A 16,471-nucleotide genomic window follows, 5' to 3' on the forward strand; every position below is an offset into this window, starting at 1 on the left:
TTGGTTTGTCCCTTGTTCATGGACTTCGCAATATCTGAGATGTGCATCACTTCAAGACTGGTAGACTGCTCAAAGCAGAGACAAACATGGACCACTCGGTTACAATACATGAACTGCCTGTTTCATTCTTCCCCAATGATGTGGGTCAGTTGTCAACTCTGGTTTATTCTGATGTACTCGATGATGTGGAAGTGGTGTGCCTTGCTGCAAAACACTCAGACACTTACCTGCCAAACATAATCCTCGCATACAATTACCTGCAATGCCTCTCTGATTCATATCCAGGGGCCTTATTCTCGAAACGTTCGTAGCCCTAATAATTCTTAACTTTGATCGTAGTCAGTGTGTTAAGAATGGGCTTAAGAAGTTTGTAGGGCTACGAACTTTTCGAGAATAGCTAGCCAGCTACTTGAGTGTATATTTTGTTTGGGAGCATCTCTGCCCTGCCATATAAGTCACATTTTTCATGAGTTATTTCCATCACTATTGTCTATAGTCTGTTTGTGGGTTTGAATCCATGATTCATTCTCATTATGATCACCAATGAGTTTCAGCTTCATTTGCATATTTATCTGAATTGCCGATATATTTCTGGAATACTGCTTAAAATGGCTTCGAACCCAAATGACTCACTAACTCTTCTTCCTGTTTCAGGCATGCGTATCCTGGTGATGCTCCTCCTCGACACCCTCCCCATGCTGGGGAATGTTCTCTTGTTGTGTTTCTTCGTCTTTTTTATATTCGGGATCATCGGTGTACAGTTATGGGCAGGGGTGCTACGAAACAGATGTTTTTTAGATATTGGGGAAAATATTACATATGTGTAAGTATGTCATTGATTTTTCTTGTCATGTTCTTTGAAAATGTTTTTTTTCATGTTGTGAGTTGGAAATACGCCTTGAAAGCAACTTGAGTTGTATTCTCCCCAGGGAGCTGGGAATGAAACAGAATGATTGGGATGTTTTTCTGTGCACTTTCAGCATGGTAGCAGGGCAGGGGTAGCGTAGTGGTTAAGGTGTTCACTTGTCATGTCAAAGACCCGGGTTCGATTCCCCACATGGCTACAATGTGTGAAGCCCAATTTTAGGTTCCCCGCTGTGATATTGCTGGAATATTGCTAAAATCGGCGTAAAACTAAGCTCACTCACTGAGCATGGTATCCAGCATAGGAAAGCTATTTAATTATCAATATTATATCAGTGTAGGAAAGATGTAGAAAATCTAGCCTGTCCACAGGACTGGCAGGTCAAATTTTTTACCAGTCCTGCCAAAATCCAGCCTGTCCTCCAAATATAAATAAAACACCTTCGGCAGTAAATATTCAAAAAGGTTATAAGCATTACATATATGTCATTGGTTTGCTAAAATTGACCCGACATGAGGACGGACTAGATATTTTTTTAACCCGTCCTCCACAAAATTTACCCGTCTCAGACGTTGGGACGGGCTATCTTTCCTACACTGATTATATACAACTTGTATTTCACTGGTAAGAGAACCAGTAGAGGAGAAATGCTTAGTTATACATTATGACATAAAATGCAAACTTAAAAGAACAATAAAATTATCAATACTTGAAAGAAAATGGTATTTTTACCATTTGCCTGACAAATTTTGGAATTCTCAATAAAAGAATTAAATGTGAATTTGGAAGAAGTATATTGACCAACAGTACAATACATTTAGTAGCAACGTGACTGTGAAGGACAAAACAGGGCCTGTGTGTCTCATGCATGACAATCATGTGTATCTTAACGTGGATCAGGTTAGGGACTGCTGAGTACATGCCTCTCTATTCTGATGGTGATCATAATATGAACCATTAGTTTGTATGATCCTGGCTAATGTACGTGCTTATGTGTGTAGAGTGATTGTGGTGTTAACAAACACAAAACAGCTCCTTTACTCATCCATCCACCCATTCACTCAAACATGTAATATACCACTCATCCAGCAATTCACCCACTCACTCAACCATTCACCAATCAAACCTCTCACTCACACATCCAACCATTCACCCATCCACTTACTCAACCACTTACACACTCATCCACTCACTCACTCATCCACACACCACCCAACAGGCTCACCCACTCACTCACCCACTCACTCACTCACTCACTCATCCACACACCACCCAACAGGCCCACCCATGCATCCACTCATTCAACCACTCACTCACTCATCCACACACCACCCAACAGGCCCACCCACTCATTCACCCACCCACTCATCCACACACCATCCAACAGGCCCACCCACTCATTCACTCTCACTCATCAACACACCATACAATAGGCACACCCACTCATTCACCCACTCACTCACTCATCCATCACACCATCCAACAGGCCCACCCACTCACATTCATCCCACTCACTCACTTCACCCACTCACTCATTCATCCACTTCTCATTCTTCCACACACCACCCAACAGGCCCACCCACTCACTCACTCACTCACTCATCCAAGCACCATCCAAAGGCCCACCCACTCATTCACCCACTCACTCACTCATCCACACACCACCCAACAGGCCCACCCGTTCATTCACCCACTCACTCACTCATCCACACACCATCCAACAGGCCCACCCATGCATCCACTCATTCACCCACTCACTCACTCATCCACACACACACCAACCAACAGGCCCACCCACGCATCCATTATTCACCCACTCACTCATCCACACACCACCCAACAGGCCCACCCATGCATCCACTCATTCACCCACCCACTCACTCACTCACTCATCTACACACCACCCAACGGGCCCACCCATGCATCCACTCATTCAACCACTCACTCACTCATCTACACACACACCCAACACACATCCACTATTCAACCACATCACTCATCAACTGCACACCCACCCACACATCCATTCATTCACTAACACACCCATCCACACACTCCCTCACTCATTCAACCACACATCTATTCATTCACTCACACACCCATCCACACTCTCCCTCACTCATTCAACCGCACACCCACCAACACATCCATTCATTCACTCACTCTCACTTCCCCTCACTCATTCAACCATACACCCACCCAAACATCCATTCACCCACTCCCTTCCAGGTTTGTTAAATCACAAAGCCTCTATATCTTCTCCTCTATTACAGACATAATCTGAACTGGTTTTACCAGCCTAAGAAGGGTGATTACATCTGCAGCAAGGCGGGAATGTCAGGGATGCGGACTTGCGGGGAAATACCGCCATTTGAATTTGAAGGATTTAAGTGCAATGGTACTGCCAAGGAATACAGCAATAACACGCCAACATCCGAGTCCTGCGTCAATTGGAATCAGTATTATTCAACATGTCAACCTGGAGACAAGAATCCATTCCGGGGAGCTATATCATTTGACAATATAGGATTAGCATGGGTAGCTATTTTTCAGGTGAGTCAATAGGAAGAGGATGTGACAGTGATAACATTTTTCTTTTTCATGATTGCATAAAACATATATTTATTTTTTTCATAATCATTGTTCTTTTTAAATTCCTAATTCTATTTTCCTGATTGTGAGTGTTTGAAAACCTTGAAAATATCTTTTTATGCTTTGTAAATAACTAAAGTGATCAGTTGATTATTTATTTACCCAGTTTAGAAAGCTGGGTGAATATCATGTACTATGTTCAAGATGCTCACTGTATGTTTCAGGTGATAAGTTTAGAAAGCTGGGTCAATATCATGTAGGTGATAAGTTTAGAAAGCTGGGTGGGTGAATATTATGTACTATGTTCAAGACGCTCATTCTTTCTGGGACTGGACTTACTTCGTTGCTCTCATTGTGGTAAGTGTGACATTCAGAAGGTTTCAAAATGTCCTTCTGCATTGATGCCAAAAACTGATGCTCAAACACGTCTGGCATTTTATAATGCCAGTTGATTAATCAGGGATGGCACGGGTAGCCTAGTGGTCTCAGAACCATCCTTAGTTATCCATAATCAACAAATCCTGGGTTCAAACTAAGATTTGCTGTGATCATGATTTTGGGTTTGTCAGCTGTTTACTTCACCGTACTGTTTACTCCACCTCGAACGCTACATGATATGTTTGGTAAATATCCATAAATACGGTGAAATATTATGACTTCCAACTGTAGGCAAGGATAGTTGGGATTTTCTTTTGTAGCAATAGCTAGATGGAATTTCCATTTGTAAGCATAGCTAGGTGGGATTTCCAAATGTAGGCAAGGATAGTTGGAATTTCCAATTGTAGGCAGGAGTAGTTAGGATACCCAGTTGTAGGCACGGATAGATGGGATTTTCTTTTGTAGCAATAGCTAGATGGAATTTCCATTTGTAAGCATAGCTAGGTGGGATTTCCAAATGTAGGCAAGGATAGTTGGAATTTCCAATTGTAGGCAGGGCTAGTTGGGATATCCAGTTGTAGGCAGGGATAGTTAGGATATCCAGTTGTAGCCAGGGATAGTTAGGATATCCAGTTGTAGGCAGGGATAGTTGGAATATCCAGTTGTAGGCAGGGATAGTTAGGATATCCAATTGTAGGCAGGGATAGTTAGGATATCCAATTGTAGGCAGGGATAGTTGGGATTTCCAATTGTAGGCATTGCTAGGTGATTTTTCAATTGTACTCAAGGATAGTTGGCATTTCCATTTGTAGGCAAAGATATTTGGCATTCCTCTTGCAGGCTTATTTAATTGCAATTTCTTATTAAAGGCATCGCTTGTTGTGATTTGTAGGCATATATGGTAGTTAACATACAAGATATCATTTAAAATTTATGATTTTCATTTGATTTTCATATTTAATTTTCATTCCAGATTGGCTCATTTTTTATGATCAACCTGTGTTTAGTTGTCATAGCAACTCAATTTTCTGAAACCAAGAAACGAGAGACTGAGCGGATGCTGCAAGAGAGAAAGCGTTACCAGTCTTCAAGCACTATAGCAAGCAACTCCGAACCAGGGGGCTGTTACTCGGAGCTCTTGAAACTTCTTGTGCATTACGGCAGGAGAGCAAAACGGAAACTTATACGATATTATTATAGAAATAGAGGCAAAAGGCAGCGAAAAGTTAACCCAGAAAAAGCTATATCTTTACGCAAGAAGAAAAACAGGAAGAAAGGTATTCAAACAGTGTATTTACATCAACCTCATCATCAACATCATCATCACCACCACTTGAACATCGTGACACCGGATATCTTCCCCTCTCGGGCCGCTTCTTTGGATAGTGCACAAGCTCCACGTGCCAGTCCTGAGGCTTCGGATGTGGATCCTATATCATCACCACGACGACCCAACTTCTTAATGTTACCGAGTAACAACAATAGTCTTAATCCTTCTTCGGAATCCTTAAACACATTGCCGTATGCAGCAGAGGCTTTGACACCGACGTTGTTCAAACCCCTACCCTCGCCCAACCACCTCACTGCCAATTATTCTTTGAGTCGAACATCGTCCTTTAATTGCGGGGCTATGGGTAGTGCCAAAAATATGCCCTCTCTCCCTGAGGTTCTCGATGCGCATGGCGCAAAGAACGCTGCCCTTGCCGCCTCAAATTTACTGCTGAATGTCGACACTGATACCAATAAACTCCAATCGCTTGTAGATAAAGGTGAGTTATCTCCCCTCCTGCTCCAGCCACATCACATGACCACACAAAAAGAAATGGAAGCTTGTGGAAATCCATTCAAAATTTGTGCAAATCAGATTTTAGATACTGCATGGAATTAGCATTTTCCATATTAGATTTGGAACTGTTCTGGAATGTTCAGGTCTTAGAATGTTGACAATAGTAAATTTCCAAGCAGAATATTAGTGTTTGTGCTTTAGAACATCCTCTGAATTCCTGAATGTCTTCCAAAGAAACATGAACATGAGTAGTTTTGAAATAGTTCAGTGATTTGGGTAGCCAGTAGAACAAAACTTGTTCAGAAACAGTTCTGCATTTCCCATTTCTTTTCATGATATTTGGAGCAGACATTGACTTCACATATGTTTCATGTTACAGGAATCATTTCATATTACTTTGACCTAGTTTCTACCATATACAGATACATTGGTTTAAATGATAGCGGGGTGATGTAATATTTTTCTAATTGTGTTAAAGAATATGTTTTCATGGTATTTTAAGGTTAAATGAGCTGAGCATTTGAATCATAAATATATCATTGTTGTGTAATTGTTAACTGCAGTGCTGAGACCAAATTAACCATCATAAAGACAATTCTAAGATAACCTCTGAAGTTAGTGTCTGTTCTGCAGGGCAAAGGTTTTCCAAAGACATAATTAACACTTTTATATTATATTAATACTTAATACTAGTAATATATTATTATTAATATTCATAATGGTAAGGAAATATTTTATGGCTTTCTTCATAGTATCTATTAACAGTAATTTATCTGAGTTCATGTGAAACAATGTATCATCTCTGTTGGTCTTTGGAAAATCATTGTATGTGATTCACACAAGCACTAAGTTGCTGCACATAATTATACATGAGTGATTGACAGGTCACTGTGACACAACAGGTAAATTTCAAAAACGGCAACACTGGGTTCTGGAGCCTATTCACCAGAAAATATAATATATTTTATTATCAACTTAATTCAAATAATTAACATAAAAGTTAAGATGATGATAACGCTAAGTTTTGGAAACAGTCCGTTTCCATGCATTAAAAAGACAGATTTACCTCAACCTCACAGAACGATTACAATTAAGATAAAAAAATATGTTTTGAGACTTGTGGGTGAGGGGGTTGGTGGAGGTGATGTGAAAATCTGATCTCCAAAACCCAGTGTGCTGTTCATAGTACAATTGCCTGGTTAGATTGATTTCTCTATATTTATTGGGATTTGGCATCAACTTGGCTGTCTGTCTGCTGCTTTGTCATATATCCAGTAGAGATTTCTTTTATAATGACACATATATACGCATTTCCTAGATCACAAATATAGTTTTAGGTATTATGACAATTGAATTGAATTTTACCTAATTTTTTTAAACACAGTCTCAGTTCATGTCATTCACATTTTTGTCTTGTATCCTGCTTTTACCACAGATGGAAAACATATAACCCCACTTTTCAGGTTTACCAGAAATCACAGACAACATTTATGTTTCTTTCAAATCATTTTTTCCAAATTGTTTGTTTTTTACCGTTTGTGGATTGGTTGATAGATGTCACTCTCTCCGTTAGTAAACATTAGTTTTAGAAGTAGATTTGATGTAAATACATAGTTTAATCTGTAATTCTCTAGCCATGGTACTGTGCTCCCTTGAAATGTGAATCTGTTTGTCTTTCACATAATTTCAGTCTTATGTTTGAATGAATTTCTTTTATACTGTCTATTACAATTTTGAGACTTCAATTTCAAATTTATCAGCTCAAGTGATTCTTCAGTTTTTCAAATTCATGAAATGGGAGCACTGTATCTTTTCCTACACTGCTTTTCGTTTGTGCACAGCATGCTTTCCTCAGCTTTTTAGCCAATCCAGTGGCTTGATTCACGTCACATGACAAGCAGTGAGGGCAGATAACGTTTACACTACAACTTCTCTTCACCTCCGAAGCCTCACCGTAGACCTCGAACGATGTCGAATTTCCTGTCGTTTATTTCTCGATGCGTGCATTTTTCTATCTGGTTGTCTTCATAAAAGTATTGATCTTGTAAAGTCCTGTATATTTTTTCTAATATTACCAGTTTGGTACCATTTTAATTTCTCCATACTTCTCCCATGCTGATCAGATCTTTTGATGATGATTTCAAAATATGAAGCATAAAATAGTAAATTTATGAATGATATTGTAATTATTTGGATTATTTGTCCAATTTTGAAAGTTCTGGCCAGCAAAAGAACAACTCCTAGTTAGAGCTCTCATATGTGGAAATGTTGCCAAACTTGTTTTGTATGATTAAAAACAAAATATTTTGATCTCTTTATTGAACATTTTCAAAAAAACAATATCGAAAAAAATAATTAAATTTCTATTAAAACTTGAACAAAAACAAGAGAACAACATTTCATTATTGACATTTCTAAATAATTCTTGCTTTTACAAAGATTATGCATCAGCAAACAAGCTTAATTCTGTCGAAAACAAAGAAAAGAATCATATGTTTTGATAAAAACAGAAACACTAGTTGTTAATGACTCAGTGATTAATTCTTGTTTGCTGATATTATATTGTATATGCCATACTTCCTCCCATCATTCGATAGTTAAAAAAAAATATCGCAATTATTTTATAACATGCAAAGTGCCTGTGCTTTTTGTAGAGGTGAGAGAAATTTTGGAGTCGTTTATGCCTGAAATCAGTATGTTTATTTTATTTTCATTTTGTGGAAGAAATATGGCATTTGTATGTAACGTGACTTGGTATGCTATTTGTACTTATTTGCAGAATATTCTCAAAGTTAACTATTGTCTTTTTGTATGAATAGGTAGGGAGCATGCATCTTTTTCAGTTTTGATGTAAAGTTAACGTGTTGATATCTCTCGTGTATTGTATTTAGTTCTGTAAATTTTAACATTTTTCATCACATCAGGTTAAAGAGGGCATCATGTCTTCTTTGTGAAAAAATGAACATTGAATATATTTTTTCCGGAACTTTTATAACTATCAGGTTTTTATTATTTTTTTTGAAAAGGATGCATGTTCTTTACAATTTAAATATAAGTTTTCATAACTGATGTGTATTTTCATCTGTCTTTTATATCCTTCTTTCAAAGTTGTTCTCCTTGATGGACGTAAATGTTTGGTGAGAGTGGAAGTAGACGAAAATAACCAAACGTTTCGAAAAGAATGATTATATACTTGAACATGGAAATAAAACCATGAAAATGGAATCGACATTAACCAACTGATGCTGTGGAAAAAGCAGGATAGAAGAAATAAAATTAATTTCCTATATTTTTGTCTGACTTTTGGAAATAAAATATTTCTTCAGGCTTAATGGACACTAAAGAAACTGAACCTTTTGAAAATTTGACGAAATCGTTTGATTAAGAATAGGGCATACAGACGGGCAGATGGTTTTCAGTGCTTTCCCTTTGGCTTTGGTTTGTGTTTTGTGACACTGAAAATCATATTTGAACTGTGATCTTCATTCACAGGCCTATTTGCAGATCATCTGCTTGTGGATATTGTTGGCGAGAAACGAGTGTCGTGCGTGTCTCAGAGTGAGTGTGATACCACCCATAACAGCCATACACACTCCGAGTATGAGTTGAGTGACAGCGAGAAAAATAACGACAGCGATTCGGATTTTGATTGGAAAGAAGAATCAGAACCAACCAAAAAACAGACAAGTAAGTACTATCATCGTCTTATGTTTCTATTTTCTCTTTGTATCGACTCTCTCCTTCTTCTTTCTTAAACTCTTTGTTTTGGGTCATGTCAGTTAAAATCAGTTTATTGAAATAAAGGTGATATCAATCTTATTACATAGAAATATAAATAATATTTAAACATTGCCAAGTTTAGAAAATGGCTGTGTCTTTGGAGGAGGGTTCATAGAGGATGTTAAAATATGATAGAAATGTAGTGTTTTTTCAGTGAAAGTTTGCTGAATCATTGCAAATTTAATTTTATGATAAGGATGATATTTACAGATGGTTTGATGCTATGTCCTTACTATAAATGTTAGGAATGGATATTCTTTGCTTTGTTGTATGCAGAGAATGTTTAAAGTCTATGTGATGTTATGATGTTTTACTAACATCATTTTATGTAAAACCTTCACCTGCTGATTTGCATATTGTTGCTGTCACAACCTCACACCTCAGTCTAAGATTTCTGAATCTTTTTGTGTAATTCATTGATCAGGTCATCATGTTTGGGTTGGGGTTACTGGTTAGTGTTAGTGTCAGAGTTAGGTTGTAGTAATGTTAGTGCAAGCAGTAGTGTCAAGTTAGTGTTATGTAAATGTTTGGTTATGTTAGTGTTGGGTAGGGCTAGGGTAAATTGTAGTGTTACATTAGTGTTGGGTAGGGCTAGGGTAAATTGTAGTGTTATATTAGTGTTGTTGTGTTAGTGTTACATTAGTGTTATAAGGCAAGTGTTGGAGGTAGTTGGGTAGCCTAGTTGTTAAAGTAGTCACGCCGAAGGCCGGGTTCGATTCTCCACATGGGTACAATATGTGAAGCCCATTTCTGGTGTCCCCCGTTGTGATATTGCTGGAATATTGCTTAAAACGGCATAAAACCATACTCAGTCAGTCAGTCCGACATTAGTGTTGGATAAGACAAGGGTTAGTTGTAGTGTTATATTACTGTTGAGTAGGGCTAGGGTAAATTGTAGTATTACTTTATAGTTGGGTAGGGCTAGAGTTACTTGTAGTGTTGTATTAGTGTTGGGTAGGGCTAGGGTTACTTGTAGCATTATGTTACTGCTAGGTAGGTCTTGGGTTAGTTATAGTGTTACATTAGTGTTGGGTAGGGCAAGGGTTACTTGTAGCATTATGTTACTGCTAGGTAGGTCTTGGGTTAGTTATAGTGTTACATTAGTGTTGGGTAGGGCAAGGGTTACTTGTAGCATTATGTTACTGCTAGGTAGGTCTTGGGTTAGTTATAGTGTTACATTAGTGTTGGGTAGGGCAAGGGTTACTTGTAGCATTATGTTACTGCTAGGTAGGTCTTGGGTTAGTTATAGTGTTACATTAGTGTTGGGTAGGGCAAGGGTTACTTGTAGCATTATGTTACTGCTAGGTAGGTCTTGGGTTAGTTATAGTGTTACATTAGTGTTGGGTAGGGCAAGGGTTACTTGTAGCATTATGTTACTGCTAGGTAGGTCTTGGGTTAGTTATAGTGTTACATTAGTGTTGGGTAGGGCAAGGGTTACTTGTAGCATTATGTTACTGCTAGGTAGGTCTTGGGTTAGTTATAGTGTTACATTAGTGTTGGGTAGGGCTAGGGTTACTTGTAGCATTATGTTACTGCTAGGTAGGTCTTGGGTTAGTGGTAGTGTCAGGCTAGTTATGTAAGTGTTTGCTGTCGTTATTTAGCACAACAAAGCAGAACATTGATTTTACAAATAAGTCACACTTCTCTGTAAAGTTTCAATATTTAAGGTTAGGCATTGATTAGGATCATTTTCACTAGGGCACAATGTGTGGAGCCTATTTCTGGTGTCCCCTGCCGTGATATTGCTGGAATATTGCTAAAAGCGGTGTAAAACTAAACTCACTCACACAATTTTCGCTAGAACATTGATATTTTGATATGACACATAACTTAAGTTCAATGAGGTTTGAGGCTGTGACTACAGGCAGCTGTGTGTATGTCTTCTGTGTGCCTGGTTTTCTAGAAATGAGTTGGTTTTAGTTAGAGCACATCTCTATCCCGCCCACTCTCATCTCCCCTTGTTCAACAAACAGTTGGTTTAAACAGGAATATGCTTAGAGGTTATTGTAGGTGTTTTCATTATATTTAGTGAATGAAAGATCCATCTGCAAAGCCTCTCATTTCTATCATAAAACAAAACTGAAAAATAAAATTATTTAGAAAGGCGACAAAATATCTAAGGCAAAATGTAATTTTATTGATATTTATATTCTATTAGTTACTGAACAAAATTCCTTTAAATCATATCTTGATATTCTCAAGGGAAATTTCTTCAAATGCAGATTTCATGTTTTTAAATATTCTGTACTCTGTCAAATAAATTAGGTAACCATAGCCTAAACATGACTCAAAATATACATTAAAAATATCACCTTCCAAATATGTTCATTTATGAATTTTATGGTTTTTTTCCAAATTGGTTTCACTTATCACCATGGCAACCCCCAGTGATATGACACTTTTTAACCCAATTTCTATGTTCCATTTCAATTTATTTCCTATAGATAAGAGGAAATGCAACATATCTTGCATTGCACGTGAGTTTGTCCATCTCTTTCTCCACTCTCCAGGCCTTTATGCCATAGTTGTCATTGTAACACACAAATGCTTTCTGTAAACAAAAGGTCTCATTTACCACCGAATATTGAAGCTGTAGAAGTCTGACACCTGCAGGACAAATTATTGTCAATATAAAAAAAATTTTTTTGTGGCAACAGACTCCAAGGACCTGTTCAGGAAGATTACAAGAATGCAGCATGATGTTAGAGTACTAAATGACTAGCTCAGATATAAGGGTTTTAATTGCAGTAATTTTGCTTTGGTTGTCTTTAAATGCTATGTATCACCATGTGTGGTTTTGTACAGGCTCATATTAATATGTCCAATAGATGCATGTGTTTTATTGAAAATTAACATTCAAATATTCTGCAGAAACTCACATGCAAGCTTCTTCACAATCCCAGAGCAAAAATATCTACTCATAAAAATTGCTTATGCCTTATTGAAATATGTTTATATGAATTTCATATATATCATAAATGTAACTGAATCTCATATATTTATATATAATGTATTATAAAGTGAAGCCAAACATTGTAAATAAAATAATATCAGTTCATTTTTTAGTCTGATAGCAGTATGGCCGTTTTGATGTTTGTCAGTCTGAACTGTACGTTCGAGCAGCACAGTCACACTTTTCATTCATATTTTTCATTGTGTCCTATTGCTGAAGTGGGCAGACCTTAAAAGGTTCTTGTTGATTTTTAGGAAATTGACCAATTTGAAACATGTAATGTGATGATTTTAGCTTAAAGTTACAATACTTCTTCCACTAAGACTGAAGTAAAGGCCTGGAATCCCCTGTATGTACTGAGAGTATGGTTTATGTATGGTGACATGGTGCTGGTGTAGTTTTCAACTTGGTGATAATCATGATGACTATGATCAATATAATGGCTGTCTCCATTGCCTCCCCATACCCTTCAGACCGATTGCCTGTTGACATTACCAGTGTCCCATAATCATAAGGCCAACATTATGGTCAATGCATCACTCCCTCAAACCTGTTCCACCTCCACAAGAATGCTAGCTTCAGTATGCCCCATCCTAGATCAGCATCTTGTGTTCCACCTCCACAAGTATGTTGGTTTCTCAGTCAGTATGCCCTTCTTCCCCATCCTAGATCAGCATCTTGTGTTCCACCTCCACAAGTATGCTGGTTTCTCAGTCAGTATGCCCTTCTTCCCAATCCTAGATCAGCATCTTGTGTTCCACCTCCACAAGTATGTTGGCTTCTCAGTCAGTATGCCCTTCTTCCCAATCCTAGATCAGCATCTTGTGTTCCACCTCCACAAGTATGCTGGTTTCTCAGTCAGTATGCCCTTCTTCCCAATCCTAGATCAGCATCTTGTGTTCCACCTCCACAAGTATGCTGGTTTCTCAGTCAGTATGCCCTTCTTCCCAATCCTAGATCAGCATCTTGTGTTCCACCTCCACAAGTATGCTGGTTTCTCAGTCAGTATGCCCTTCTTCCCAATCCTAGATCAGCATCTTGTGTTCCACCTCCACAAGTATGCTGGTTTCTCAGTCAGTATGCCCTTCTTCCCAATCCTAGATCAGCATCTTGTGTTCCACCTCCACAAGTATGCTGGTTTCTCAGTCAGTATGCCCTTCTTCCCAATCCTAGATCAGCATCTTGTGTTCCACCTCAACAAGTATGTTGGTTTCTCAGTCAGTATGCCCTTCTTCCCCATCCTAGATCAGCATCTTGTGTTCCACCTCCACAAGTATGCTGGTTTCTCAGTCAGTATGCCCTTCTTCCCAATCCTAGATCAGCATCTTGTGTTCCACCTCCACAAGTATGCTGGTTTCTCAGTCAGTATGCCCTTCTTCCCAATCCTAGATCAGCATCTTGTGTTCCACCTCCACAAGTATGCTGGTTTCTCAGTCAGTATGTCCTTCTTCCCATCCTAGATCAGCATCTTGTGTTCCACCTCCACAAGTATGTTGGTTTCTCAGTCAGTATGCCCTTCTTCCCCAATCCTAGATCAGCATCTTGTGTTCCACCTCCACAAGTATGTTGGTTTCTCAGTCAGTATGCCCTTCTTCCCAATCCTAGATCAGCATCTTGTGTTCCACCTCCACAAGTATGCTGGTTTCTCAGTCAGTATGCCCTTCTTCCCAATCCTAGATCAGCATCTTGTGTTCCACCTCCACAAGTATGCTGGTTTCTCAGTCAGTATGCCCTTCTTCCCAATCCTAGATCAGCATCTTGTGTTCCACCTCCACAAGTATGTTGGCTTCTCAGTCAGTATGCCCTTCTTCCCAATCCTAGATCAGCATCTTGTGTTCCACCTCCACAAGTATGTTGGTTTCTCAGTCAGTATGCCCTTCTTCCCAATCCTAGATCAGCATCTTGTGTTCCACCTCAACAAGTATGCTGGTTTCTCAGTCAGTATGCCCTTCTTCCCAAATCCTAGATCAGCATCTTGTGTTCCACCTCAACAAGTATGCTGGTTTCTCGGTCAGTATGCCCTTCTTCCCAATCCTAGATCAGCATCTTGTGTTCCACCTCCACAAGTATGCTGGTTTCTCAGTCAGTATGCCCTTCTTCCCTAGATCCTAGATCAGTATCTTGTGTTCCACCTCCTACAAGTATGTTGGTTTCTCAGTCAGTATGCCCTTCTTCCCAATCCTAGATCAGCATCTTGTGTTCCACCTCCACAAGTATGCTGGTTTCTCAGTCAGTATGCCCTTCTTCCCAATCCTAGATCAGCATCTTGTGTTCCACCTCCACAAGTATGCTGGTTTCTCAGTCAGTATGCCCTTCTTCCCAATCCTAGATCAGCATCTTGTGTTCCACCTCCACAAGTATGCTGGTTTCTCAGTCAGTATGCCCTTCTTCCCAATCCTAGATCAGCATCTTGTGTTCCACCTCCACAAGTATGCTGGCTTCTCAGTCAGTATGTCCCTTCTTCCCAATCCTAGATCAGCATCTTGTATTCCACAAGTATGCCTCTCGGACAGTATATCCAGATCCAGGATTTGTATCTTATATTAAGCCCCTACCATACCCTGGATCTGGTATCCACTCCTTCAGTTCACAGCTTTAGCCACTCAGTATTCCAAACTCTTCCTTACTGTTTCTATGTAAATGTCCAACCAAAGCCTGTGTAGACAGATCCCTTGTAGTTCCCTCGTTTTGTCCATAGATAGTGTAGGTAGCATAGTGAGATGTACTTGCAAGGTTCATTAATGCGTTACCTTGTGATTCTGATGACAGTCTCATTACATTGAACATGTTTTGTACCAGAAGAGTGATCAACAAACCATAAGCACAACCAATAGGTGGTTGTTGATTTGAAACATGCATGATATGTTGTGCTGTTGCATCGAGTAAATTTGTTCTTAATTCACTTTACAATTCTCTACAAATAACCAGCTTGCAGAATTCATAGCAAGTGTGGCTGGTGTAGTCTGAATATTTTTGTTAAGAGTTTTGCCCAAATCATTGACACATACTGATGGAAATATTTTTCAAATATGTTTAACTTAGTCAACAAAATGGCTACCTCCCTCATTTAAAGGGAGAGAACTCATGGTCACCTTGGTGTCAGTGATCTCCCTTAAGTTATTGTCACATCAAAGTTTAGTCGTTTGTAATGATAATATTATGAAATGGCTGTCTTTATATATTGCCACAGTTTGGAAATCCTTTCTTTTCTGAAATTTCAGATATAGGTGGAAGCATTAATTTTCTCATCTCATTCTGTGAAGTCATACACTCATCCAGTATGTTTTTTCTTGATGAAATATATTGTAAGCATTGTTAAATCTCAAGTTGACGCTCTAACAGAACGATATGTAATTATACTCTGGTTTGTTTCAGATTGGATCAACAAATTCACCAGTTTCATGGTTAAGTTTGTAGAGTGCAAATTTTTCCAGCGTGGCATCCTTGGGGCTATCTTGCTCAACACCCTCAGCATGGGGTTGGAGTACCACAAGCAGGTCAGTTGGTCTGAGCATGTGAACTTGTGTGGGTTAGTACTGTTAGTGAATCATTTAGTGAATGTGTGGAGGAACAGATGAGTGAGTGAGTGAATGAGTTTAGTTTTATGCAACACACAGCAATATTCGAATCTGGACCAGACAATCCAGTGATCAACATCATGAGCATTGACCTACGCAATTGGGATAAGATGACACGTGTCAACCAAGACAGCGAGCCTAACCACCTGATCCCGTTAGTCGCCTCTTACAGCAAACATGGGTTACTGAAGATCAATTCTAACCCTGATCTTCTCGGGTACAGTTAATGTGTGAAGGAACATCAGTGAGTGTGTGGGTGAATAGGTTAATAAGTGTGAACAGATTAACAATTAGACCAGTGAGTGAGTGTGTTTGTGTGTTAAAAGGTGTGTATGTGTGTGACAGAGAGAAAGAGTGATGAAAATATGCCACAGCATCCCAACTACAGAAGGATGGACATATCTGTCTAAGTATAATGCACGTTTGTTAGGATCTTTTATGCTAATAGTAAAGAATCAGGGGGTGTCTAACTTTTTTAACACAGGTGTTATTGATGTCATGTCGCACCGCAGACCCGGGTTCAATTCCCCACATGGGCA

At 38.9% G+C, this 16,471-nt stretch overlaps 1 protein-coding gene across 1 annotated transcript in view; it reads left to right on the forward strand.

Moving 5' to 3' along the window:
• LOC124261410 (voltage-dependent T-type calcium channel subunit alpha-1I-like) overlaps nucleotides 1-16,471 on the forward strand; it is a 179,832-nt gene that overhangs the window by 117,474 nt on the left and 45,887 nt on the right. The window contains 7 exon segments of the mRNA XM_046695727.1: nucleotides 655-823; nucleotides 3,139-3,422; nucleotides 3,726-3,814; nucleotides 4,809-5,604; nucleotides 9,114-9,308; nucleotides 11,846-11,878; nucleotides 15,730-15,851. Of these exon segments, the coding sequence (XP_046551683.1) occupies nucleotides 655-823; nucleotides 3,139-3,422; nucleotides 3,726-3,814; nucleotides 4,809-5,604; nucleotides 9,114-9,308; nucleotides 11,846-11,878; nucleotides 15,730-15,851 (1,688 nt within the window).

The sequence above is a fragment of the Haliotis rubra genome, unplaced genomic scaffold (genome assembly GCF_003918875.1).
Source record: "Haliotis rubra isolate DU_JTF1 unplaced genomic scaffold, ASM391887v1 Scf8, whole genome shotgun sequence".
NCBI classification, from domain to species: domain Eukaryota; kingdom Metazoa; phylum Mollusca; class Gastropoda; order Lepetellida; family Haliotidae; genus Haliotis; species Haliotis rubra.